Source organism: Corvus cornix, chromosome 1A (assembly GCF_000738735.6).
Source record: "Corvus cornix cornix isolate S_Up_H32 chromosome 1A, ASM73873v5, whole genome shotgun sequence".
In the NCBI taxonomy this organism is placed as follows: domain Eukaryota; kingdom Metazoa; phylum Chordata; class Aves; order Passeriformes; family Corvidae; genus Corvus; species Corvus cornix.
Window position 1 is genome coordinate 12664865 of NC_047057.1, and position 25922 is coordinate 12690786.

Here is a 25922-nt window from a genome sequence, read left to right on the forward strand (position 1 = left end):
ATATTTAAGAGAAGAAGACAAATCTCATGTTTCTACTCAATATTAGCCTGTATTTTTCCATTCAGTATGGTTAATGAATGCTGCTGAATTTCTTCGATCTTTGTGTATTTATAAAATGATAGTTATAGCTAATTAAAATACTAATTTGAGCTCCATTCTTCTGTCTGCTTATGTAACAAGCTTGTTAGTAATTTCTGATGGTCCCTGATTCTGATAATCTTGCTCATTATTTTGAAATGTATTAAGATGTTCTTCCAGCAGTAAAGTTGTAGGCAGTCACCAGAGTAGGTAGAGTTTTTTCCTTCGAAGAAGAGATTTTCTGTGAGGAGTTGTGAATTTACCACGACTCTTTCCAAGTGGGAAGATAACTATTTTTGTGTCCCTCATCCTTCTAGCAGTGTAGGGATGAGTGTTAGCTACTGTTTTAGGTTAGCCTTCAGTCTAGCAAGCAGTCTCTTCCCTGACTCTGGGAATCAGTTAAAGCTCTTTCTATGCTGCACAACAGACTACCAGTTTATAACAGGGTGTATAAAAATATGTATTTATTTTTCTCTTAAAATAGGTAAGGAAATCAAACCATATCTTAGTGTATATTTGTCAGTATAAAAATATTTTATGTATCCGTTTCTAAAAGGAAATTGAATCCTTTTGTTTAAAACCAAACCACTTGTTTCTACGTAAAGCGTAAGTCTTGTTGCTGAGGGTATTTGTCTCTATCTTATTGTCTATTGTGATAATTTGCCATTTTATTTCTGATGCTAGAGAAAAATTTCCAAGAGATAAAATGAGTCAGCTAGCAGAGTGGTGGCAAAGACAGTGATTGAGATGTAGTTTCAGGCAGTATTGAATCTGAGTAAAGATGCCAATGAAAAAAAAGAACAGCTTACTTTCTCTGTGTGTTCTGCCCACTGTTTTAAAAAGTGTACTTTAAAGTTGGGATTTTGTTTTGGTGTTTTCGTAGTGTCTGGCAGCACATTGACTGCATGGGGATTGACAGACAGCATATTCCTGACATATATCTGTGTGAACGTTGCCAACCCAGGTAAGTAGTTTTGTTGATTTTGAACTCTAAAACTGAATGGAACAGTGCACAACTGATGTTTTCTAAGTATCTGAACATTCAGGTAGTTTTCTGTTTATTCTGTAATAGTCAATGGTAAATGCTGGAGGTCTGTTTTAATACTTAGACATACTGATTTATTTTCTAATTTCAGGAGTTTAGATAAAGAAAGAGCAGTGCTGTTGCAACGAAGGAAAAGGGAAAATATGTCAGGTGAGTGACATGTAAAGCTCTTTCCTTAGTAAAGGTCATAAAATAAGTATAAGTTACGTATATAGACTTAAGAGTGCGTACATGGTTCCTGCAGTTTTGACAGTCTTCAGCATATAAGGTTCAGTAAATCAATGCCTTTTACTTGACTGTATTTTACCAACATAACACCACATCAGAATTGTTGTAGTTTCACATGTCTTTATTAATGGTTTTCAGCACTGCCTTTTTTTTATAGCAGTGCGGAATAATTCAATCTGTTGAACAATGTTCAAGTTTCATAATAAGCAGTGTTGCTTTTCTAATAACTGTAACTCCTTTGAGTAAGGTGCTGAAAATAAGATGGAAAAGCTTCAAGTTTCTTCTATTGGTATGAGAGAGGGTTTCTAAGTCTTTCTTTCTGGAAAAAAGTTTTGGGAGGAAGTGCTGGTTTGTTGGATGTAGCTTGGGTGTTTTGTTATGGCTCTGGGTTTGTTTGGGCAATGGGAAAAGTTGCTAAACTGAGTTAATACAATGTAGGTTATAACGATGCTTTGAGGGTTTTTTACCTTTGATAACCAGATGGCGTGTAGTGCAAGTACCCGTTTCAATCTATGTATTTTATGCAAGTAGTTCTTGTACCTGTTCATGGGATTTTAAAACTCATCTGGCCTAACTCGTCAGAAGTTCTGTCTGGCCAGTACCAAAGTGTTTTGTAGAATTCTTGGTTGGCAGCTGGTGCTTTCAAGCTCTGTTACAAAAGTAATAATTTGAGAGGAGGTTATCCTCCTAAATGTAACATATTTTACTTTCAGATCACGTCTCTGAAGCAGTGGAGTGTGTGTGTGTGTGTGTTTTAAGATTTCTTTTAAAAATACCATGTAGATATGGTCCTGCTGCCCACTTCTTCGGCTTCAGAAAATTTGGGGGTATGCGGCACAGCTGTCCTTGATGCCATTGACACTTGGTGTTGTCAGGTACTAAGTTGCCTAAAGCCCCCTAAAGGCATTCATGACCTACTTAAAAAAACACAGTCATTTTTTGTTTTGTCTGTTTTCATTTCAACAAAACCAAGCTTATTTTACAACGTTTTGGTTGATGACTTGGTCACCCAAATTTAAATTCTAAATATTTCTAGAACTTAAAATTATTTTTGCTGATTCTATTAAAATAGTAGAACAAGTAGATTTATAACTCGCTTGGAGTTAATGAGTTCACTAAGTGGTCTGACAGTATTGTGAGGTTGAACTTGAATTTTCATACAGAATAGGGGAAGTTGATGATCTGAGCTATTCAGTCTCTTAGGATTTGTATGCACACTATCTGATCATTTACTGTAAACTTAAGGGAAAAGAAATAAAAAATCTTAGGAGGAGCTGACAAGATCTTACCTTTGAAGTTAGTGTTTAATCCTCCTCAGTCTTGATGATCAGTGTTCTAAATCTGTTACGCATTCAATAGGAAAGGAAATACTAAATGGTAAAGCAAAAGTATCAAAACGGAGTTAAAAAGAAAGGCAAATTCAGGTCCTCTTTAATCTAAAATGTGGTCAAAGTGCAATATTGATTATTGTGATTTATTAATACATAACTTGAATGTCTGTGCTTACACCTCTTAATTTCCATTTAGCCTGGCTGAATGCACATTATATTGACTGCTGTACAGTTCATTTGGACTTGGTGATTTTGGGTATAAACTGTGTGAGACATTAGTAAAATGGGCAATTTTCATGGATGATTTCAAGTAGGAAAAGCAAAAGTGGCATCAATTTGAATGGATCTTTTCAATGTTTTAGATAGTCAACAGGAGCAGAATGTTACTTTTAACTTAATTATCACTAGTTTACAGGTATTTGATAAAATGTAAGTGCGTATTTTGGGTGCTCTTTGAATAAGTCTATATATATAGGGCTTTTTACTTAGATATGAGAATTCTTCACAGTATAATGTTTTCGTTGTAAAGATTTCTAAAGAGTTGCTGGCTTAGCTGTGTTTCATCCAAAGGTAAGCAGTGGGGAGAAAGTAGTAGATCAGTTGGTGTGTTTCAAGAAAAGAGCTTTTAAATGAACATTTCACATGGTAGAAAATTGTGTGTGTTAAACTTTTATATGTAACCACATCACCTTTCTTTCTGGCAACATTTTTAGCCTGTTGTTCTGGGGCCTGTCATTGCATGAGATGTTGTTGATTTTGTGTTTCTGGTATAAAAGTCCAGTTCTGGTGCATCTTACTGTGCACTGGATTACCTACTATGGTTCAGTGAAGCAAGCACCTTCGTTAAGCCCGTACTTAGTTGTATACTGGATGGTTTGGGTTTGATTGGTGGGTTTGTGTTTGGTTTGTTTTTATTTTTTAAGATAAAATATCTAGATGTACAACACAAGGATGTTGCTTTAAGCTGTTTGGCCTTGAAATTGATGCTGTCAAGATCACTTGCTGCTTCTGGGTAAATTAATCTGGGCCCATAACTTGTTGTGAAATTTGGAGAGTTTGTATCTTACTTATGACATGAAAATTCAAGATCTCCCCTTAGTGTGCTTTACCAAGGCTCTTCAAAGTGAAAGCAGGTTATGTAGGTTAGGAAGGAGTGTCTCAAAACAACACTATGTAATTATATGCTCAGTTGAGGTAATTATTCTTTGCAGTAAGTTAGAGCACAGTGTAGACAACAATATTGAAATGTTGCTTCCCTAAGGAAGACAGTGTTTTGTGGGGTTTGGGACAAGGGGAAGAGGTGTGTGGCTGTGATGTCATGATTCTGTAGGCACTACTGTATGTACTACAGATGCTGACAGTTTCAAGAGGGCCTGGGGTTTCTGTTTCTCAGGTGTTGGTTATTCTGCTACTTCTTCTTCTTTGATTAGACATTTCTTCTTTTTGTGTGCTTTTTGTGCTCATTTAGAAAATATTCTCCACAGAGAAGTAAACAAATTGAGAAAACATCGTCAGTTCCTAATTTATGAAGTATAATTACGTGCCTGATAAAGTGTTCAAAAGAATGACCAAGATGGTAAAATGGGTTTGTTTGCTATGCACAGAAGAATCCTGTTAAGGAATGTTGTGAGCAGGAAAAATCCAGAGTAACCAGTAGCTGCAGTTCTTTATTTAGTAAAGAAGGTTTCGCGAATTAGGACTGCTGAGTGCACTGATTAAAGCAACATCCTTCTGAGATCAGAAGGAATGTTTTCTCTGTTCTCGTATTAAGTATTTGTAAAGCCTGCTTCTGTGCCTTATGAGAAAGTTTTGCTTAGTGTGAAGTGTGTTTACTGAATGCAGACTATTTGGAAAAACTGCTAAAATCTGAGAAGTCTGTACTGAGCACATGCAAACAGCAGTCTCTTATCTGTGTGCATCATCTCTCTTCCAATCCTCCCCATCCTTCACAGCCTTTCATCTTGACAGAACTAGGGTAATCCTGTTTCAGGTCAGGATATGTGTTTGTCTGACATAAATGCTGATGTGTGCTAAATTTCAGGCTGTGGCCTTTAGGTCTGTGAGAGCACAGCACAAAGAAAAATGTCTGTCAGTTTGTGTCTGATGGTCTCTTTTCTCTTCCCTAAGTAGCAGAATGTTATATTAGGGGATTTTGAGTACAAAAGGCTTTTGGCTAAATTGACATATAAACCCTGAAAAAGGCATTTGACAGTGCAAATTGCAGCTGAAATAGTTGATTATGACTTACATGTGATGAATTAATAGAGGTTCACTAGAAATGCTGGTCAGTCATTAATTTTAATCCCTTCTAGAATACAGTCTTCTGAGAGAATCCAAATGCCCTATTACAAGTAAAAGCTATATATAAGTGAATAAGTTAACAGTTTGTTTTGGGGTTTTTTTACCTTTTTTGTTCTGATTCTAATTCTGCTTATAATGGACTATGGTCATTAATTCCATTCAAGGAATGGAATTTAATCTGGTACCTTTTTCTTACCTCACATTACAAACCTCTCTTAATTACCAGTTTCTCATTGGTGCGTCATTTTCATGGTGTTGCAACTGTTGGTGAATTTTGCATATGAGTGCTTGGAGCGTTTGTCAGTATGAATTTCAGTGTTTTGAAAGCAGATGTAGAGTAACTAGTGAATGTTCTTTCTGCAGGACTTGATTATTTACAGAATATTCTTTGTTTTAAAGATGGGGATACCAGTGCGACTGAGAGTGGTGATGAGGTTCCTGTGGAACTGTATACTGCTTATCAGCATACACCAACAACAATTACTTTAACTCCTACAAGAGTTACAAAAGTCAATGATAAGAAGAGGAAAAAAAGCGGAGAGAAAGAACAGAGCATAGCAAAATGTAAAAAAGTAAGTGAATTTCTCTTATTATTCTGTGTTAGAAATTACAGCTATGTGACATTTCTTACCAAGAGACACTGATTTAAAAATCAAGCTGTTTTACTACCTGGTTTTAGCTTGAAATGTACTACTCTGCAGTAAATGATAGTCTTCTTGGGTGCCTGACCCCCATGGCCCCTCCTTACTTCAAGTTAATGTATCCTGGCTGGGAATGTTCAGTTTTATAATTGAGGCAGAGTCTCACCACAGGAATTGAATTTAAATGACTCTTTGAAATACTTAGAGGTGGGACAGACCAAGCTTTGGGATACCCAAAGGAGAATTCCTTGATAGTCTTCATTTGTGGTGGTTTTGAGCACAGAAATGTTTGCTGTCAGTTGTCCTGATGTGACTCCACGTTCATTTATTTGAGTTGCAATTGTGTGGAAGTATGCTGTCAGAAAGTTGGCTGCTAAACTAACTAGATTTTTAAAATGCTGGCATTATAATGTTTAGCTACAGGTGTACAAACAGTATGATACATGGGAAGACAATACCTTTGTGAAGAAGTAAAGTACATGGAACTTCCTAAACAAGTGGTTTTCATAGTTAATTTCATTGGCTTGGATGAGAATTTTGTCCTTTAAAACTTGAAAGTCAGAATAAGTTACTGATGTCTTTTTGGAAATCTTTAGTAAAATGTTCCTTTGATTGAACAATCCTCAAGACAAATCTACTGCCGTGTACTCTTCCGTTACCTCTGATATTTTGGCTCGGATTCTGAAATTCTAGAGAGTCAAGTTGTAAGGAGGGAGAAAGGTGGAGGTACCTGACCACTGTGCACTTAGGTTGGAATGCTGAATTGGTTTTTAAAATACATTTTGTGAGATGTAACCTCTTACCTTCTTGAGATTTCAGCATAGCTTGTTCTGTTGTTTTCATCTTGCATGTTTAATTGAAAAGTTAATTCCTTTAGAGATTTTGTATTTCCTCCAGTGACTATAAATATCTAATTTTATTCCAGGCATTTCGAGAAGGATCCAGGAAATCTTCAAGAGTAAAGGTAATGTGATTTTGTTTGGGTTTTGTTTCAAACCTTAACTGTACATTACTTAAATAATAAGCATCAAGAGTGTAATTTGGGCTATACACTAAGCACTACAATATTCTCTTCTTAGTAACTAATACATTACATAAGCATCACAGTGATTTTAAATTAAGATAATGAGCACTACATCTTTGTCCTGCGAAATTAACTGAAATAATTAGTGCAAATTTTTGTCAAGAATAGGTGGTTTTCAAGAGCCAGTGGATGAATTGGGGCTCATGTGTGCTATGCAAGGGAGTAAAATTGAGTGAACACCTCATTCGAACTTAGTGGCTCCAGCTTTTCATAACTGTTAAGCAGCGAAATAATGAAATGGCTGTATTGCATTTGAAAGCTAAGTTAGTGGTTCTGCTCTTGTCAAACCTCCCATCTATACCTGGTGGGACTCCTGGATGTCTGGTGGGATTTTACTCACTGGTACTGGCATAGTCCGAGGGAATCATTATTGGGATGTCTGCTTTGTAAGATCTAAGTGTTACAGCAGTCTTTTAATTTTCTGTTAGATAAAAATGTCCATGGTATGAGAACTAGGTATTTCCATAGTTCATTCATGCTTGGTATATATCAAAACAAGTGGGATGCAATTTATGCTTCAAATATGTAAGATGTGCCTTGTGAAGATGGAATTGGGGAAAAAAAATCTCTAATTTTGTGAGGTTTTTTTAATATGGTGCTTGTAAGGTTCCACTGTTTTTTCATGGTTGTCTTAGCATCACACCTTTTAAATGCTGTTTGTCTGTATGGTTTTCTTCATGCACAAAAGAAATGTAAACAGGTGATTTGAATTGCTGAACTACTTGTGTTTTATTAATGTTTAATAGTGTCTCTGCTCAGGTGGATAGAAAAGGGAGCGTTGGCTGGCTGCTGCTGTCCGTAAGGAGCTTTGGTTGGCTGCAGCCTGGCTGCTGCTTGTGAGGTCTGGAGGTACAATGGCACTTTCTTTAAAAGTGAAAGGATCTGAAGCACTGCAGAAGAAAATTGTATAGTGAGGAGCAGATAAGGAGAGAAAAAATTTATGTGCAAAGCCTGTAACATTAGAATTACAACCTTAATGTAGCAGATGTACGATTAGTAAAGTTTAGTAAGTTACGCAGCGGAAGAAAAGATAGGCATGATCTTTGAAGTTGAAAGGGGAAAATCAAGTCTGTGTATTACAGGATAAAAGCTGGAGTTCTCTATATTTGCATATGTTCACAAAAGTTGAGTGGGCAGGGAGATCTGACCCTCCAACTCCTGCACTTAGATTTGTGATGCAGTGCAGTTGTGGGAAGAAACAATGTCATTCTCCATTCTCATCCCACTAAGAGTGGGAATCGCTGTTGAGGAGGAAAAGTATTCCTGAACTTGGATGATATTTAGTAAATAATAAGGAAGGGACAATGAAAGGACAAATGTAAAGTGACTGAATTTAACTCAATGTTTTTAAGTAATGCAAAGTTTTATACCAGACTTGCTAAAAAAACCCAAACTTTAAATCAGTGGCATATCTTTTCCCATCCTTTTGTGTCTTGTTGTAGACTTTTTTTTTTTTTTAAATTTTAATATCTTACCTTCTAATATCTGGTCATTTACTTTAATTTTTAGGGCTCAGCTCCAGAGATTGATCCTACTGACAGTTCGAACTTTGGATGGGAAACTAAAATCAAGGCATGGATGGATCGTTATGAAGAAGCAAATAATAACCAATACAGTGAAGGTGTCCAGAGGGAGGCACAAAAAATAGCTCTCAGATTAGGCAATGGAAATGACAAAAAAGAAGTCAGCACCAGCAATCTGCTTTTCAAACCTCCAGTAGAGGTAATGAGCTGTGCCTTGTTGTGTTACTGCATGCTGTTTGTGCCATGATATTAGATGCCTTAAAAAAAACCCAAACAACCAAAAAACCCCAAACCAAACCAAAAAAACCCCAAACAAAAATAAACACAGGAGGGGAAAAAAAACCAAACCAAAACAAACCACAACAAAAAAGGGATTTCACATTCAGTTTCTGTTCCTTGTCTTACCAGATCTAAGCATCAGCATTTTAACATAATTTTCAGAATTTGTAACTGATTTTTATACATTCTGTACCACCCTGGTTGTGTTTACACTTGCATATCATTTATCCTAAACAGTAGCTAAGGTGTTAGTCTCAGCCTGAACACTGGATTGTCCTTAGACTGTCTTTTGACACACAGTCAGCTTTAGTCAACTTTGCTGCTGTTTCTTGCTGAGGGATATCTCGAGTGGTTAGAGTAGAATCAATCATTGAAGCTGAATTTGGTTTTTTCCCCCCCTACTGTGTGTATCAAGATGTTCATTGTCTACATTTTTCTTAAGGTGTGGTAAGTGTTCTGGATGTTCATGGGTGGTGTTTCTGATACTGACTTTTTTTTAAACCTTGTGATCCTGTAATTTCTAGTTTATGAAGAAATTGTACTATGTCTTTTTCTAGCCTTACTTATCAGGAATTTATCAGTTACTTACAGGCTTAAAATCAGAGCCATGTAAAAGACTTAGCATTTTATAGCAGAAATCTTGAGGAGTAGTTACTGTAGCAGATTAATGGAAGCATCTTTGCTTCTTTTTCTCAAAGACCATCATGGCATATGGGACACCCTCCTTAGAGGAATATCCCTACTTACAGAGCCTTTTGCCTACATAGAGGCTACTTCCTTTTTGATTGGTGATGACAGTTATGAGAGGTGTGAGTTCACTAATTGCCAGGGTATGTATTGGTTTTTAATTAAAGCCATCCTTCCATCTAAAGATATGAAAATGAATTTGGAAACTCTCTCAGGATTCTATTTTTTTAATTATTATGTTTTTTCCCTGTTCTGTTTTTCCTTGAATGGTTTGTGAATGTCATTTTATGTCTGCATGTTTTGTTTTCTTCAAAGGAATTGAAGCCTTTTGAAAGTGTTGTGCAAAACAGTGCAGCAATTCATCCTAGTCATGGTGAAAGTTAAGTGCAGTAAAGGCTATAGTACTTGAATTGTGAGAACATGGATATGTTGGTTTTCAGCCATGTCCTGGAGAACTAGGGCTGAAGCATTCCTTGTGTCTAAATTGATTAGTACCAGCATTGGTAGGGGAGCAGGACAGCTTGGTCAGTTCAGTCTGGAGGTTTAACTACAAAAAGGAGGGCCTTTTTAGTTCATACAAAATTGTTTAGTAGTTGTGAAAGTATAATCTGCTGTTAATAATAATGGAAAAATGGTAGGAAGTGAAAATTCATAAATGAATCTGTGTCTTTACAGAGTTATGTGCAAAAAAACAAGAAAATTTTAAAGGCTGCCAAAGACTTGCCTCCTGATGCACTTATTATTGAATACAGAGGAAAGTTCATGCTGAGAGAACAATTTGAAGCTAATGGATATTTCTTTAAAAGGTTTGTTCATTCCTAATGTTTTAGTAAAGTAATTGTTAAAATGCTGTTTGCCAAACAGTTGCTTCAAGTACAAATGGGTCTTAGTTACCAGCAGTGTATTTTACTTCGTCTGTATTTTACTTTGTCTGATTAAAAGTAATGACAACTGGAATCTTTTCTGCCCCTTTCTCTTCTGGATATCCTGTTGTTTAGGAGCTAGTTTTCTCTTTTTTCTTCTTCCCTGATTACAGGATTCCTGCATGCTCAGTTGGGTAGTTGTGCACCTTAAACTAGGAAATAGACAGGTTCTACCATCCTAAAATAATTCATATGGTAATGATAAAGGCTGTATCTTTTGTGAGAGAAATGGATTTTAAGTCCATCAGGCTGAGAATGAAATTGGACACAGGTCAGCTTGGGGCCGTTTTACTGCTAGAGTTCTCTAGTTGGTTAATTGACTGTGCTGTGTGTGACTGCTTCCTTCTTCCTGTGAATTGTTTTCAAGGTTGCCACTAACTGCATGAGCACACCTACTTGGGAATTTGAAAAAGGCCTGTTGGAGGAGATAAAACACACAGCTTTTGCTCAGTAAAGATGGAAGGGTTCCTTGGCATTTGGAATAGCAGAACTTGAAGCATGGCTTCACAAAGTATTTTGGAGGCCCCTTTCCTTCAGGAGGGTTGGTGCTAGTGATGCTGCAGTTGTTAGGCAGATGTAGAGGTCTTACTTTTTCTTAAATGATTCTACATGGCATATAAATACCTGAGTTTCATTTTGGGGCCTGTCATAAGAAAAGTTTAAATTTGAAAAGCTTGGTATTTTCCATGTCTAGTGCTTGCTCTGTTAGTGTTCTCCCTTTAGATCCTATGCAGATGATACAGGGCTGTACCTCCATCTTGAGGTATTCTGAGAATACATTTGGGGAATGTACCAGTTAAAATCATGAAGCTTAAACATATCATTCTTAGATTGACCTCCAAGTTTGGTATAGTGTGCCAAGCATCATGTTACAAAGCTGACTAATAAGAACAAGCACTATTGAGCATCATAAAAATTACGAAATTCATGGTTTTCTTGTGTGTTTTTCAGGCCATACCCATTTGTTTTGTTCTACTCCAAATTCCATGGGCTAGAAATGTGTGTTGATGCAAGGACTTTTGGAAATGAAGCTCGATTCATCAGGCGTTCGTGTATGCCAAATGCGGAGGTGAGCGCATTTAGAAAGTTAAACTAGGTTTTATTTACTTAAAAATCTCCTTTTCCTTGAGGTTCCTGATAATTTGAGCAATCCCTACAATTTTTATACAAGTACTTGAAAGTAATTCATGGTAGTATAATAACATTCTCTTGACTACAGGTGAGGCATGTAATTGAAGATGGAACAATTCATCTTTATATTTACTCCATCCATAACATTCCAAAGGGAGCAGAGATTACTATAGCATTTGATTTTGATTATGGAAATTGGTAAGTATTTGAGAATGCTGTTCTAAAATACATCAAATGCTCATTAAGTTACTTTGCAATTCAGAATGGCTTTGGTTTTGTATCGTTTGCTTTCTTGCATGCTTTAGTAACAAAAGGCTCCTTAGGCACTGTATTTACAATGAACAGTGTGTGCGTGGGTACAGCTGTGTATTTTTATTACTGCGTTTCTGTGGCCTGCTCTTAAGCCAGCTTGGGTGCAGTGCTGTGCAGACATGCCTTTGCTACTTGACCTGAGCTATGTATGACCACAGAGTAGGTGTGGTAATCAGCATGGGTTCAGACTCCCTCGAGATAGATACCCTGTACTGTTAAGAGTTGTAGACATACTCCTTCTAAAAGTACATCGTAGTTGTGTTTAGTACCTGTAGCTGACAGCGTGTTTCAGTTGAATGTGTTTGAGTAACATTTCCTGTGTATCCAAGGGGAGCTTAAAATTGTGCAGAGTGACTCTGAGTTTGGTGTGCTCATGCTGTAAATTGTGTCTGCCATCTTTGCATATGACTTTGATGCATCTGTTTATTTTGTGTGGGTTGTATTTCCGCCTAGGATTATACTCAGATTTTAGATGTCTTTTGTCTTTCAAGTAAAATACTAACCTTGAGTTCAAAAGAATTCTGTGTAGCAAAGCTAAAGAAGCCAAAACTTGTTTTAACCAATAGATAAGGTTTTTGAGTTACGGTAGTGTTGTATATTATGGTGAAAACTTGAGTCACCTGCATTTTAAGGTGGTTGGTCTGCATTATAGCAGATGCTAAATGTGAAATATCAGTGATTTAGTATTGGAGGGTGTCATTGCTGTACAGCCTAATCAAATATGCCTTCTTGCATTTAATTACTTGCAGTAAGTACAAAGTGGATTGTGCTTGCCTCAAAGAAAACCCTGAGTGTCCAGTTCTCAGACGTTCTGAGCCTACAGAAAACATCAATACTGGATATGAAACTAGAAGGAAAAAGGGAAAGAAAGAGAAAGATGTTTCAAGAGAAAAGGAGACTCAAAATCAGAACATCACATTGGATTGTGAAGGAGCAGCCACCAAAATGAAAATTGCAGATAATAAACAGAGGAAGCTCTCTCCCCTCAGGCTGTCCATTTCTAATAATCAGGTACTGACACAAGGATACTCAGAAATAAGAACTTTTAAATACAGATACTCTCTTTTTATAGCTACTAAGGAATTTTAACAAGTCACTGAAAAGCAATGTGGACATTTATCAAAAATCAGAATGATGGATAAGCTGTTTAGAATTTTATATATTATTTTCAGTTTTCCTTTATATTTGGTTGTAATTAAAAGTATATTGGTTTGGTATACCGGTTTTAAGTATATTTTTTTTCCTCTGAATGTCTTTGTGACTCTCTGATGTGAAGGCCTCGTGTCATGGTTTCAGGAGCTCCCAGTCTGTCCTGAAGTGCCTTTTGGTTAATTGTGTTACTCAGTAGTATTTTAAACATACCAGTAAATAGCCCTGTTATTAAAACAGAACTCCAGCCCAGAATACTGAGTGTTGACTGCAGCTCCATTTTTAATAGAGCTCTGCAGCTCCATGTTTAACTCAGTTGGGAGGAAGAAAGTGTGTTTTGAAGCTAAATGTGTAGGTAGAATGATAAAGCTACCTGGTAATGTACTGTGATAGTAAATTTTAAATTAGTCTTTTTTTGAATGTGTCAATTTGAAAGAGCTCTTGGGAAGGGTCCATGACATAAATTACTGATTTTGCAGAGCACCTATTAAAGATAACTATTTAACATGATTAGATTGTTACCTTAGTAACTGCCTATATTTCTTCATTTTGGGGGTGGTGGTGATGGGGTTTTTTTGTTTGTTTTTTTGGGTTTTTTTGTTTTAATATGATGGTTTTTGATGATGATTTAGGGGCTGAGAAAAGGGAGTTATTCTGGGAGGGAGCAATTCCTAGTTCTTTTAACGTCATTTAGGACTGAAGGAAATAAGATAAAAATGAGCATGTTGACACCCAGTTTCCCTAAGATGATAAATTGTTCTGGAGTGTTAGTAGCTAAATAGCTTAAAAATGCTTGGAAGTCCAGAAGGCATGCACGTGCCTTGCAAATTATCACCTCCAGAGAGGTAGTATTTAAACTTTCTCATCTTAAGTGATACTTGCTTTGTGTTTTGTGTCATGTGTCCAAGAAGTGATAACTGGTATATGGAACCTTCTCCCGATCTTCTAATGTAATATACAGTGCTTATATAGAACAGGAAAACTTCTATTGTTTTTCGGAACTAAAGAGTAGGAATTGTGGGAAGAATAAAGCTGTTAAAAGTACATTTACATTTTCCCATACACTTTCTTTACAGTAGCATCATATATATCATCCCAGGAAAAAAGCTACTAATTGACTGGTTTCTATGTTTAGATATACATTTTAAGATAAACTATAAATCTTTGTCTAGTCTTTTATGTAAAAGTGAAATTAAATATAGGACTAGTGAACACTTAATTCATCTCAAAGTTATGCTTCCATGCTTGGTTTTTCTTTCAAAACAGGAAACCATTGTTAGTTAGATAACTTTTGTGTTTCCATATGATATGGCACTGTCATTAGATTATATAGTGAGTGTTTAAATGGAAAGTGTGACTTCAGTTGAATACACTTCTGAGCTGAGAAAAAAAAAAACTTCTGTGTAATGGTTAACATCTACTTTGGCATTCATTCTATTTTACTAAAACTAATACTATTTTTATGGGTGTATGACATAAAGCTCCTAATTATTTAACTGATTATTAAGTGGTTAGAGCAGTGGGCATTGTTAGTGTCCAAAAGTTTCTTTTGGTTTTTTTGAAGTTTTAATTTTGATACTTCTCTTTGCTTGGTGGGATGGGGGAGCGGAGATGGAACACTTTCATCCTGTTTTTTTGGTTTGGTTACTTTTGGTGTAGCAATCTGAGGATTCTTAGCTCTGTGTAGCTTTTAGTTCACTCTAGTTTGTGAGAGGAGTAGAACTTCTGTAAAACAGTCATTTCTGTCTTCCAGGAGCCAGATTTTATTGATGATCTAGAAGAAAAAACTCCCATTAGCAATGAAGTAGAAATGGAATCAGAGGAGCAGATTGCAGAAAGGAAAAGGAAGATGGTAAGTTGGGAAGCAAGTAGTTGCCTAAAAGGCATCACTAAGGCTTAGTGAGACCTGCTCTTCCCATGCTAATTGCTGCTTTTTTGTGGGCTTGTAGAATCTGAGCATGTGCAAAGTCAGATCCTTACATGAACTTATCCTTAAAATGCAAGGCTTGCTATTTGAGGACACATCATCTGGGTTCATTACTACTTTCTGACAAAAATCTGCTTTTATCTTCAATTGTATATAATCTGTTTCGTGTCTTTAGATGATTTCTGCAATGTTTTTTTTAGATCTAATTATTTGTTCTTTATTATTGCTTGTTATTTGTAATGGTCATTTTTATAAATAGCATTGGGAATCTAGATTTTTGCCTATTTTATTTGAATTCCCAGCTTAAGTCAACAGTCTCAGAAATCCTAATTTTCAGATTTGGTTAGAATAGTGCTAATAAAAGTACCATCTTAAAATACGCTTTTTTTTGTTAAGTATTCAAAAATTTTACCAAGTTCTTAAATCCAAAATAGGATTCTCTTGTTTGTCAGGCTGGTATGGATGCAAGCCTTTCTTCAGAAGTCTAGTATTTGCAGTGATTGTAACATGTCAGTTTAATCTGAGGTTCTGCTGGACTCCATCTTCATGTCAAACATACATTGAACATGTTTTGAAGTACTTAAAAAATAGAGTAATTACATATTTATATATATGAAAGATTATTACTAAAACTGATCATGATTATTGTTAAATCCATCAGACAAGAGAAGAACGGAAAATGGAAGCTATCCTGCAAGCTTTTGCCAGACTGGAAAAAAGAGAAAAAAGAAGAGAACAGGCTTTGGAAAGAATCAGCACAGCAAAAACAGAGGTTAAATCAGAATGCAAGGAAGCACAGATTCTCAATGATGCTGAATTTATTCAGGTAGTTATCTGGAGCTTTATTTTAAAGCTAGCTTTTAACATCACATATTTTGTCAATTTGGATGGTGAGCTGCATGTTAAGATGTAAGAATTTTTTTTTCTTCTGAACTCAAATATATGTGACCAAAATCTATGTGGTTCTTTGACATTGTATTTTATTAGCTCCTGAATTTTTTCCAAATAAGATACATTTAGAATTCTTTAATGAAGAATTTCAGTTTACATGAGTTTATGCAAACATACACACACCAGCTGTGTAATTCAGTCTGTCTTTGAAGTTCAGGATAGAAGCATTTATTGATGCTGAATTTAGTCAGAGGTGACTTTCCTTAGGCACCCTCTGTAACCAGGGGAGAACAATTAGTTTCTTCAGTGGGTTTTTCAGGAACATACAATACTATAATCTTTCTGTTATTTTAAAGGAAATGAGTTAGTAAAGTGTATTTTTTTTCTGAGTTCCATCAGATGATACTTAATGTTTTATAAACAGTTTTTAACTCTGTTGTTAATGGATGCTTCTTAGTTTACAAATACTTACATAATGATTCTCAGTCCAGGTGGTTTGCCTGAGCAGTTTGTGTCAGCATTCTTTTAAGTACCTTCTGTGACAAAGCTAAACACCTAGTAAACTATAAATTGCAAAAAGAATATTGGACTGAAAGACATCATCATATAAGCAGTTGATTTCTAGCTTATGGATGAATGAATGTCAGTTCTTACACAAATCTGTCATGATCTGACTGGTGATGGTTTTGTGTGAATACTCTGCTGATGATACAGCACGTGCTTGGGAGGAAACTACAGGAAATCCTGTCATCCTTCAAGAAGGAGAGAAGTATTGTAGTTCTGACAATAAAAATGAGATTGAGGCTTTTTGGACCTGTAAAAGAAGAGGGAACTGACTTTTTTTTTTCCCCCTAAGAAAGATAGGTAGTTCTTAAATGTGTGTGGGATCTGTGTACTAGACATCTGTCTTGTCCCAGGAACCGGCAAAAGAAGAAACTGCCACCAAGCCCACCCCAGCCAAAGTTAATAGAGCTAAACAGAGAAAAAGCTTCTCCCGGAGTAGAACTCACATTGGACAGCAGCGCAGGCGACACAGGACTGTCAGCATGTGTTCAGATATCCAGCCCTCCTCTCCTGATGTGGAAGTCACTTCACAGCATAACGAAACTGAGAATGCTGCACTGGTAGCTGAGCCTGAAACAGAAACTGTTGTTACAGAAATGGTTACTGAAACAGAAGCTCCAGCACTTAGTAAATGCCCTACTAAGTATCCTAAAACAAAGAAGGTAAGTCTCTTGAGGAATGGGGAAAACAAGATGCACCTTAACAGAGTTTTAAAAAAATTATAGGCTGCTTCATCAGTATTCAACTGCATGTATGTTTTCTTTAAAATGTTCGCTCATTTCTTGGAAAAAAATCACTCACTGGTAATAGATTCAAATACATGTAATGAATGTCCTTTGGTGGAAGTTAGTTTGGATTTAAGACACTTCCAGAATACATCGTCCAGAGCAGTTTTGGAACAAAATATTTTCTAAATTGATTGAAATAATATACATAACCAAAACATAACTAAAGCTGTTAATTTAAAGAAAAACCCAAGGAAATAAAAGTTGCCTTTCTTTCCTTTGTTCATTGTGTGCTTCAGATAGCAAACAATATCTCTAAGGAAATCACTAACTTCTAGTACTTCTCAGAATGTCTGTTCTGAAGTGAATTGATAGAAACACCCCAAATGTATATGTGCATGTTTGGGGGAAAGATTCTTTACTCTTCAGTGATTCATTTTTTAATTTTTTTCCATTGGACTGCATTGCGAGAAACTTGCAAGAAACAGCACAATATTAAAAGACACTCAAAAACCTTAAATCTGCAAGTGCAATTAAAGCAGTACAGCTCTCTGCTTTAAAATTCACAGAATGCATTAAAAAGTATTTGTAGTGTGATGTACAAGAAGTCATGAAAATTTCCATCAGTGGAGGAAAAGGGGGAGGAAGTCATAGGTTGAAACTCCTTGTCAATAGAAAAATAACAATTTCAAGATGGTTTTTTGTCTTAAACCCCCAAACATAACTTACCTTTTTTTTTCCAAAAGGTACCTGAGTCATTCTGTAACACTGCTTACTGCATCACTGTTAAATTCTTGTGAGAGGGAACGCTAGAATCTTTCTTTCTTTCTTGCCTGTTGCATAGCAGAAAAGAAGGAAGGCATCCTTAATACTATGAAACAGAAAAAAAGTGCAGTAAAATTCAGGTTTCCGGTATCTGTGAAATGCCTCTGCATTGCACCCAGTGTACCCTAAGTGCAGAGAAGGTCTTGCTTTAAAAATTAATTAAATAAAAATGGGTTTCTAAAAGACAACTCAAAATTAAATATATTATGATAATTTGTGTTAAAGCCTTAATATCATATTAATACTTTTTAATGTTGCACGTCCTTAACTCTGAGTCATTGTAAAATCTAGGAGGTTAGTTTATCTATTAATAGAAACAAAAATCCACTGGCATATTTTTTAAAAACACTGAACTAGCTAGGAAAGAATACCCTTTTTGGACCAGTGTGTCTTCATATTAAATTACACCACATTTACTATTACAGTTAAAGAGTGTTCAAGGCAGCTATGTGATGTGTTGACTGAGGCACAGTCTTGACAGTATGGAAATCTGATGTGGTGTTTCTTTAACTTTGTTCTGTTAATGTTACACTATTTCTCCTCAGCCTCACTGTTCAGGTGCAAGTTTAAATTTTGGTTTGGAATTCTGTTACTAAATTGACATCGTAAATACAGTTGATCTGAGAACTTGTATTGTAATGTTCAGTCAGAATTGAATGCAGAAGTAAATGTAGTTTACAACAAAAAAAAAAAAAATTACACTACCCCCTCCCCCCCCCCCCCCCAACTGGCATGTAAGCAAATCTGTACTGATTTCTTCTGCTGTCCCCATGATTTCTCTAAAACTGACATCATTTTTGCCAGGTATGTTTAAACTTGGAGGCTGGAAACAAACTGTTTCTGGTTTGTGTAATAGTTGACTAGGTGAATAATTGAACTAAACACTTTTTAAAAGCCACTGATAAACACACTCATAAAACACTATGTTTTTTCTCTCTCTCTGTTTAGCACTTGGTTAGTGAATGGTTAAGTGAAAAGAGTGATAAAGCAGGGAAGCCTGTGGACAGTCTGCCAGAAAGGCCTCTACGCATAACCACCGACCCTGAAGTTCTAGCTACTCAGCTGAATTCTTTACCCGGACTCACTTACAGTCCACACGTATATTCAACTCCAAAGCACTATATCCGTTTTACTTCTCCATTCCTTTCAGAAAAGAGGAGGAAAAAAGAACCTGTGGAAAACATTACTGGCTCTTGTAAGAAGGTAATGCTTCCCTTCATTATGGTATTCTATCCCATATTAATTAAAAAGAAGTTTTTCTTTACTAGCATAAATTCAGGCAGAAAAAAGGCTGGTTGGGAAACCAGTCGTATTGCACATTTTGAAATGTTCGTCATTAAAGTTTTAAGTCACTAATTTGAACTTGTTGTATTACAGCGTTGGTTGAAGCAGGCTTTGGAAGAAGAAAATTCAACAATGATTGATAGATTTAATTCACCATCACAAGAGAGATCTAGAAGTCCGGCCATCAATGGTGAACATAAAAGTCCTTTATTACTGAATGACAGCTGTTCCTTAACAGGTGTGAAGCTTTTATAAATACACTACATAAGAGCTGTATCAGAGTAGCTGATTGTGGAGCACTGTTTTTTAAAGTGATCAGTTGATGAAAATTCCAGGGGCGTTCGCATGTTTTCCTGGTACTTTCATTGAAAGAAATGCTTAGTTTCATAGTGGTTGGGAGTTTTTCCCCTCTTTAATGTATATTAGTTAAGAAACCACTGTATTTCCTAGCATTTACAGTCAACAAAAGACTAATGGTTTTGGTATTAGTATTAACAGGTCAGGTTATAAATTAAATTTTCTATGCTTTCTGTATACTTAGAATCCCTTTAAAACTCAGTAGGCCAATGTAGCACCAGGGGAAAAGCTGTGTAATCTTGTAGGCGTAATAGAAAATCAAAGTGTACTAAAACCAACACCCTTCCACAAGCATACAGGGCCTATCAGGTGATTTCCTGTTTACAGTCCTGAATTTTGAATTTCCATCTTTTAGCTGAACAGTCTTAAAAATGCATAGAAGCTGACTTTACCTTTTCTGGAGACACAGACAGTTCTTCCCAGCATCCTAGCACACAGAATTCAGTTACTGACGTATCTGTAGGCTGTTAAGAGTTTATTTTTCAGGAAGTCTGTAGGCTGTTAAAAGTTCATCTCTCAGGAAGCCTGCCCTTCAGAGACTTTCTTTTAATCTTAGAATTCTTTAATTTGGAATTACAATTTCATTACATAAAGCACTTAAACAACTGTTAGTGATTATTATATTTAGAAATCTTCTAACTTTTTTCTAATTTTAACACACAGATCTAACCACACCACTAAAAAAACGAAGACTGTATCAGCTGTTGGAGTCTGCATTCTCAGAAACCTCTACACCTACTCCTTCTCCCTATGCCACACCAACCCATGCTGACATCACTGCCTCTGAACCATCGTTGTTTGCTACTCCTCCAAGGGTAAAATCAGAAGATGAAGCTTGTCGAAATGGTTACAAACCCATATATTCACCAGTTACTCCTGTAACTCCATGTATACATGGAAATACCATGCACTTTGAGGTGAGATTTACAATGAATTGTTGTAGAGTGTTCGGAGAAAATGTTCAGACATTGCAGTGTAAATCAGTATTTGTACTCCTGCTACAAAATGTTGGGGGGGTGGTCTTTCTGGAGGCTAAAAAATAAATTGACTTGCAATTTCTTCTTATTTATTTAGAATATTTCCTCACCTGACAGTTCCCCAGAAATAAAAAGGAGAGCTTACAGTCAAGAGGTAAGGAAACTTGCAAAACCTGCAGATGGTATCTTGATTTCACCTGTATGACTGCTCTGTTCTTAGCAAATGCTTTTTCACCAGCCATTGCAAGTTTCTGAGAATTTAAAGGGTAACTTCCCCATTAGTTTTATTTGCTTACTGCTTTATATTTCCACTTCACCTATTATATTCTCCATTTTAAACTGGTTTCTCTTTGTATCACTTAAAAATTTTGATTTGGATAAGGATCAACTCCTGTAATGGAAAGGAGTAACTACTGCAATTTATAGACAGGAACAGAAAAAGAACACTTTGCTTTCCAGGCTGCAGTTAGATTCAGATTAACATTTCTCCTTGTTACCAGTTTTGTTGATCCCAGTTACGCTCAGAGTGAGAGAGCAGAACAGAAAGTTAGTAAATCTGCATAGGTGGTGGATTAGTTGAAGAGCAAGTGCTGTTGGAATATGCCTGGGTACTCCCAGCCTGCAAGGATGCATGTGTCCTGCTGTGGGGCTTCATCAAGTGTCTTTCAGAAGTGTCTTGGAAAAACTTCTCCTTCCTTCTCCCTCTTCGAAATGGGTGTTCTGACACTGAGGAGGATTGATTTTTATATTGAAGCAGGTGCTTTGTAGCTTCCTGGCCTGGGACTTGCACCTTTTGAAGCTCCTCCCCTTCCTCTGCCAGTCATAAATAAAACCTGGCACTTAGTGTTTATTTTACTTGGATTAATGTACATTTTATTAAAATGCTTTAACCTGATACATGGGAATAGTAGAACTAAGTGTCTGGCTGTAGAATTGTTTCTTAAAAACAGATAAATTCATGGTACTGGAAGGCCTTCAATCCCACTTAAAGGCACATGTGAATGTCAAATAGTTGCCATTTTGATGGAGCGTGAAAAAATAGTTACATGCTTTTTCTTCATGCAGGGTTATGACAGAACATCGATTCTAGCACTGAATTCTTTCAGAAATTCCAACCTGACAGAAATGGGCCTGCAAGAAATAAAGACTATTGGATATTCTAGTCCAAGGAATAGGACTGATGTCACACGGCAGTGCACTGGAGAAATGGAATCTGTGTCAGACCTCCAGCTGGGACTCGAAGTAGTTGAGCAAAGTGCACTGCATAAAAACCTGGAAGCCCCCACACATGATAGGACTGATTCAAACAGCCAATTAGAAACTGCTCATTGTGGACGGGGCACAATTTATTCTTCATGGGTAAAAAGTCCTGACAGGACAGGTGTAAATTTCTCAATGAATTCTAATTTGAGGGACTTGACCCCTTCACATCAGTTGGAGGTAGGAGGTGGATTCAGAATAAGCGAGTCAAAGTGCCTGATTCAAGACGATGCAAGAGGCATGTTCATGGAAGCATCTGTTTTTTGTACTTCAGAAGATGGAATTGCACCTGGCTTTGGAAGGACTGTCAATAATGACAATTTGATGGATGGAAATTGCACACCCCAGAACCCTCCACAAAAGAAAAAGGTTATAACTTTAAGAACCATTTGGTCTGTCTTCCATTGTCTGCTAATGTTACTTCTATAACAGAAAGAATCCCAATGTAATAAAAACCAACTGGTGGCTCATACTTATGGTGTAGTAGACATTCAGGTGAAATGATGAAGGGCAAAGAGAAAAGCTGCATAAAACCATCAGTAAATGTATTTTTCCAGCGTAAAAGATACAAATTCTATTTCATATGAGTCTTAAATGAATTGCCCAATAAATAACTGCTTTTCAGGTTTGAAAATGGTTCCTTATGCCACCCAGTGTTACAGTATTCTGTTACACAGAATATATACTAGCATCATAGAGATCATACACTGTGAGCATCTGTTATGAATTACTGCAAGAAATTGCACCAACAGATTTATGCTACTCAGACTTTAAAGTTAGAACTGCACAGACATCCTTAGTTCCAAGAGGTATTTTTCTTGGCTTAATTTGTTTGGGTTTTTTAAAATATTGTTTGAAAAATAAGTACAATCTAAATTTTCTACTGTCATGAAACAGTTCATGTAGGTAAGTGAAGTAGTCATGAGCAACTCAAACCAGGATTGGAAATTACTTTGCATAACTCATAGACTGCATTTTACTGTCAGGTTGACTCCCTTTGCAGAAAGGATGACAAACATGAAAGGCAGTAATCTCCAGTGTACCAGCTTGCCTGTTTTGTCTCACCACAGACTCTAGTAATCTTTCTTGTTTGAAAGGTGTGATTTATTTTCTTTATGGAAGTAGTGATTAGGAGGGTGGGGTTGTTTCCTGCGTGTGTATGTGCATGCAGTGGGGTTTGGGTATTTTTGGTCACACTGCAGCCCCTTGTATATGCCTGCTCCTCTGGGGGCATCCTGCTGGGGAGCAGTGAGGAGTGTACCTTCAGCAGTTTGCCATCAGAACTGGAGTTTTGTTTACTTGCTTCAAGCTGAGACATAAATGGAGCAACGTTGCAGGATCTCTGTTCTTACCTGGTGACAGCCCTGAGAATTTGATAGATCTTGTGTGTGTTACTGCAGCCCTTCTGTTTTGGGAAACCCAAAGAAAAACCATAAGCTAAAATTTCGGTAACTTGACATTATTCTTTTCCTGAAGGCTAAATTAGTCTTCACAAATCCCAGCAGCACTTAGTGCTTCAGTAACCCTCCCCACCTCTCTTGCTGGCAAGGATTCTTCCAGGTTGTTGCTGCTGAGAGCTTACGCTACACTAATACTCAAATAAAAAAAGGGCTGGCTGCCCCCTGATGCCCCCCAATCACAGGATTCCTGTCTAGAAGTCTGTTTGAAGAAACAAGCAGAGAAAATTGTACCCCTGAAAGAAGGGGTTTTAGAGTTTCTGAGGACACACACACAAAAATTTGAAACATTTGACAGTATAAAAAAAGAGGCGGTGGGCTGGATCCCACCTAAGGTAAAAGGTGAGAATTCAGGAATTTTGTAGGAGACTAATAAGAGCCTTTTCCCTAGGGTCACCTAAAACAGCAATATCCTTAGGTAGGTCTTTGCAGGATGTTTTTGCATATTTCTGCATTTCAGTGGACACTTGGCTCCTGTTTTCTCTTACTATTGCACAAGTCCTTTATCAATACAGTCCTGTACATTGTGCCCACACTACATAGGTTTCTTAACATTTTAAGCTTTCTTTAAATCAGTATTCTGTAGGAGATCCCTGTCACATGACATGGAAATACTACAAAATTGTTTGAAAGCAAGATCAGTTCTTAACCTGAACTTTTTTTTGCAAAATCAGATATTTTTCAGTTTCTGCCCTGACATATGGATGGGTCTCTAATAGGTCTGTTTGAAAGCAAACAAACAAAACCCCTTGGGCCTGCAAACAGAGCAGCTGCCTTGGTTTTTCTCTCTGTGTGTAGAAATGGATGTCCAATTTTGTTGAGGACTAAGCCAGATAAAGATTTGATTTTTTTTTTTCATTATTGCACTTCAGTTTGTTGGTTTGTATGCTGTATGGTTCAGAGCAGGATGTTGGTAACTAGAAAATTTATAGACATTAAATTTTTATTCAGTAGTTACTGAATAAAGTAGGTCTGAAGGTCAGTATTTCAGTTTTCTACTTCAAATCCTGAAGATTCACAGTGGAAACACTTGAACATGTATTTTTTTTCACTGGAAGCAATTTACTAACCATTTAAACTGGTTTCTGTTCTATGGAGTGTCGGTGTAGTGAGTCTACATACATAATACATGAAATAGGAACAATGTGTCATTATTTTTGGTGATAATAATTAGCTTAAAAATGTGTTCTTAATCAGTCTCTCTTAAAATGCAGTAAAGACACAAATTCAAAGTAAACTCTGGGAAAAGTAAGTCCCAAATTCTGTATGTTAAGAAAAGGTATGAAGAGCTTAGCGAATCCTTTGATACGTGTAGCAGAAGGGTACTGGGTTCTCATGCAAGAGAGTAAGTCTTGAGAGCAGAATGTGACATCTCTTGAAATTAGCTTTACTAGATCAGTATAATCTTAAAATTCTGCAGTTACAGGAAAAACTGTAGGGTCCCTTGTAACTACAGCCAACAAAATGACTTCAGCAGTGGACCTTGTGCTGACCTGTGTCATCCCCTTCTTCCCTGAGGCAGAACACATACCTTCTCTTGGCAGAAGCATTTTTTTTACTATCATCTTTACAGTTGGTAGTAGCTCAGTAATCTGTAAATTCACTGCAGATGTGGTGAAATATCTTCAATTAATCTCTGCCCTTTTTTTAGAACCACTTATGTGGTATGTCTTACTGAAATATAGTACGTTTAATAGAAACTGTGAGAAAGAAAATGGGTAAAACTTCCTTTCTAATGTTTTTTCATGGGTTTTTTTTTCCCTTTAGGTGTCCTTGTTAGAATACCGTAAGAGGCAACGTGAAGCTCGAAAAAGTGGCTCAAAGACAGACAACTTCCCCCTGGTTACTGTATCTCCTCATGCTGCTGGTGGAGGAAATACAAGTAGTAACAGTGGTGCTAATGATGGGTACAACAATAGTGGTGAAAATGGGGAGCAAACTGATAACACTGCAAGCCTGCCTTTACCACTGCCAACTACTATTTATAATGCAGCTCCAGAAGACACTGGCAACAACTGTGCAATTAAGGAATCTTCCTCCAGTGAGAAGAGTGAACCAGAAGTTCAGTGGTAAGCCACAAAACTGTAGGACTAAAGTTCAGAAGAATTATTTATGTAAATTAAGTTTTTGGTATTTGAAATCTAGTTTTCATTAAGGTTGCTGTTGCAGATTACTGACTGGAAGCCCTTCTTTCAGCTTAGTAAAGAGTTGTCTTACCTTTTCCTCAGAAATACAGCAGATACCTCATAATGATTAAAATACATGAATGATTACCCATAAGATACTTGTTAAATGATTTTAATCCTGCTTTTTTATTTTCTAAGAGCAAAATAGGTATTGGTTTGAGCATTTATGTCCTTGTATTTCCACTGTGTTGTCTGTGGGCTGAAGAGAATTTTTCATGTTAAATCCAAAGCTTTTCCAAAAGTATTGTAGGGCATAGGGTGGAACAGGAAAATAATCTGTATTGATAAGCAAAGGTTTCTGGGAGACCTTCGAAGGTCTGTTTTTCAGTCATGTGGCTGGAATGTGTGTGGGATGTTTGCTGTTGCTTAATTGCCCGGGTGCGGGGCTGAATGCAGCCTGGCCAGTGGCTCTCACTCAGGTGGGAGCATGTGGTGACACTCACAGCATCGTTCTTGATTGCTCAGTGGTTCCCTTGTTTGCAGACCCGACTATATGGGCAGAGTGTGCAATGCCAGATACTCCAAACAACCCAAGATCCTGAGGAGAGGTGGAGTAGGGATAGGGAGGAGATAGAGCAACTTCAGTCTGTGTAAAACATGGCACAAATTTTCCACTGAGTTTTTGGTAGCTTTAAAACAGATGATCAACTGTGGTGACCCTGTCTCCTAAATGTTATTAGTGCAGAATAAACCTGCAGATATTTTTCATGCTGTAGTGAAGGCCTAAGTGTGGTGGGGAACAACCATGGGCTTAGTA

General features: G+C 36.8%; 1 protein-coding gene across 3 annotated transcripts in view; it reads left to right on the forward strand.

The window, feature by feature from the left end:
• The window catches only part of KMT2E (lysine methyltransferase 2E (inactive)), a 57254-nt gene that overhangs the window by 26752 nt on the left and 4580 nt on the right, over positions 1-25922 (forward strand). For all 3 annotated transcript variants that reach the window (XM_010395644.4, XM_019283549.3, XM_010395643.4), the window contains 18 exons: positions 962-1042; positions 1215-1273; positions 5383-5555; positions 6550-6588; positions 8218-8430; positions 9873-10003; positions 11072-11189; positions 11340-11449; positions 12313-12574; positions 14466-14564; positions 15301-15465; positions 16448-16756; positions 18593-18847; positions 19022-19166; positions 19949-20202; positions 20360-20416; positions 21328-21891; positions 24747-25048. In XM_010395644.4, coding sequence (XP_010393946.2) covers positions 962-1042; positions 1215-1273; positions 5383-5555; positions 6550-6588; positions 8218-8430; positions 9873-10003; positions 11072-11189; positions 11340-11449; positions 12313-12574; positions 14466-14564; positions 15301-15465; positions 16448-16756; positions 18593-18847; positions 19022-19166; positions 19949-20202; positions 20360-20416; positions 21328-21891; positions 24747-25048 — 3336 coding nt within the window. The remainder of the gene's footprint in view (positions 1-961; positions 1043-1214; positions 1274-5382; positions 5556-6549; positions 6589-8217; positions 8431-9872; positions 10004-11071; positions 11190-11339; positions 11450-12312; positions 12575-14465; positions 14565-15300; positions 15466-16447; positions 16757-18592; positions 18848-19021; positions 19167-19948; positions 20203-20359; positions 20417-21327; positions 21892-24746; positions 25049-25922) is intronic.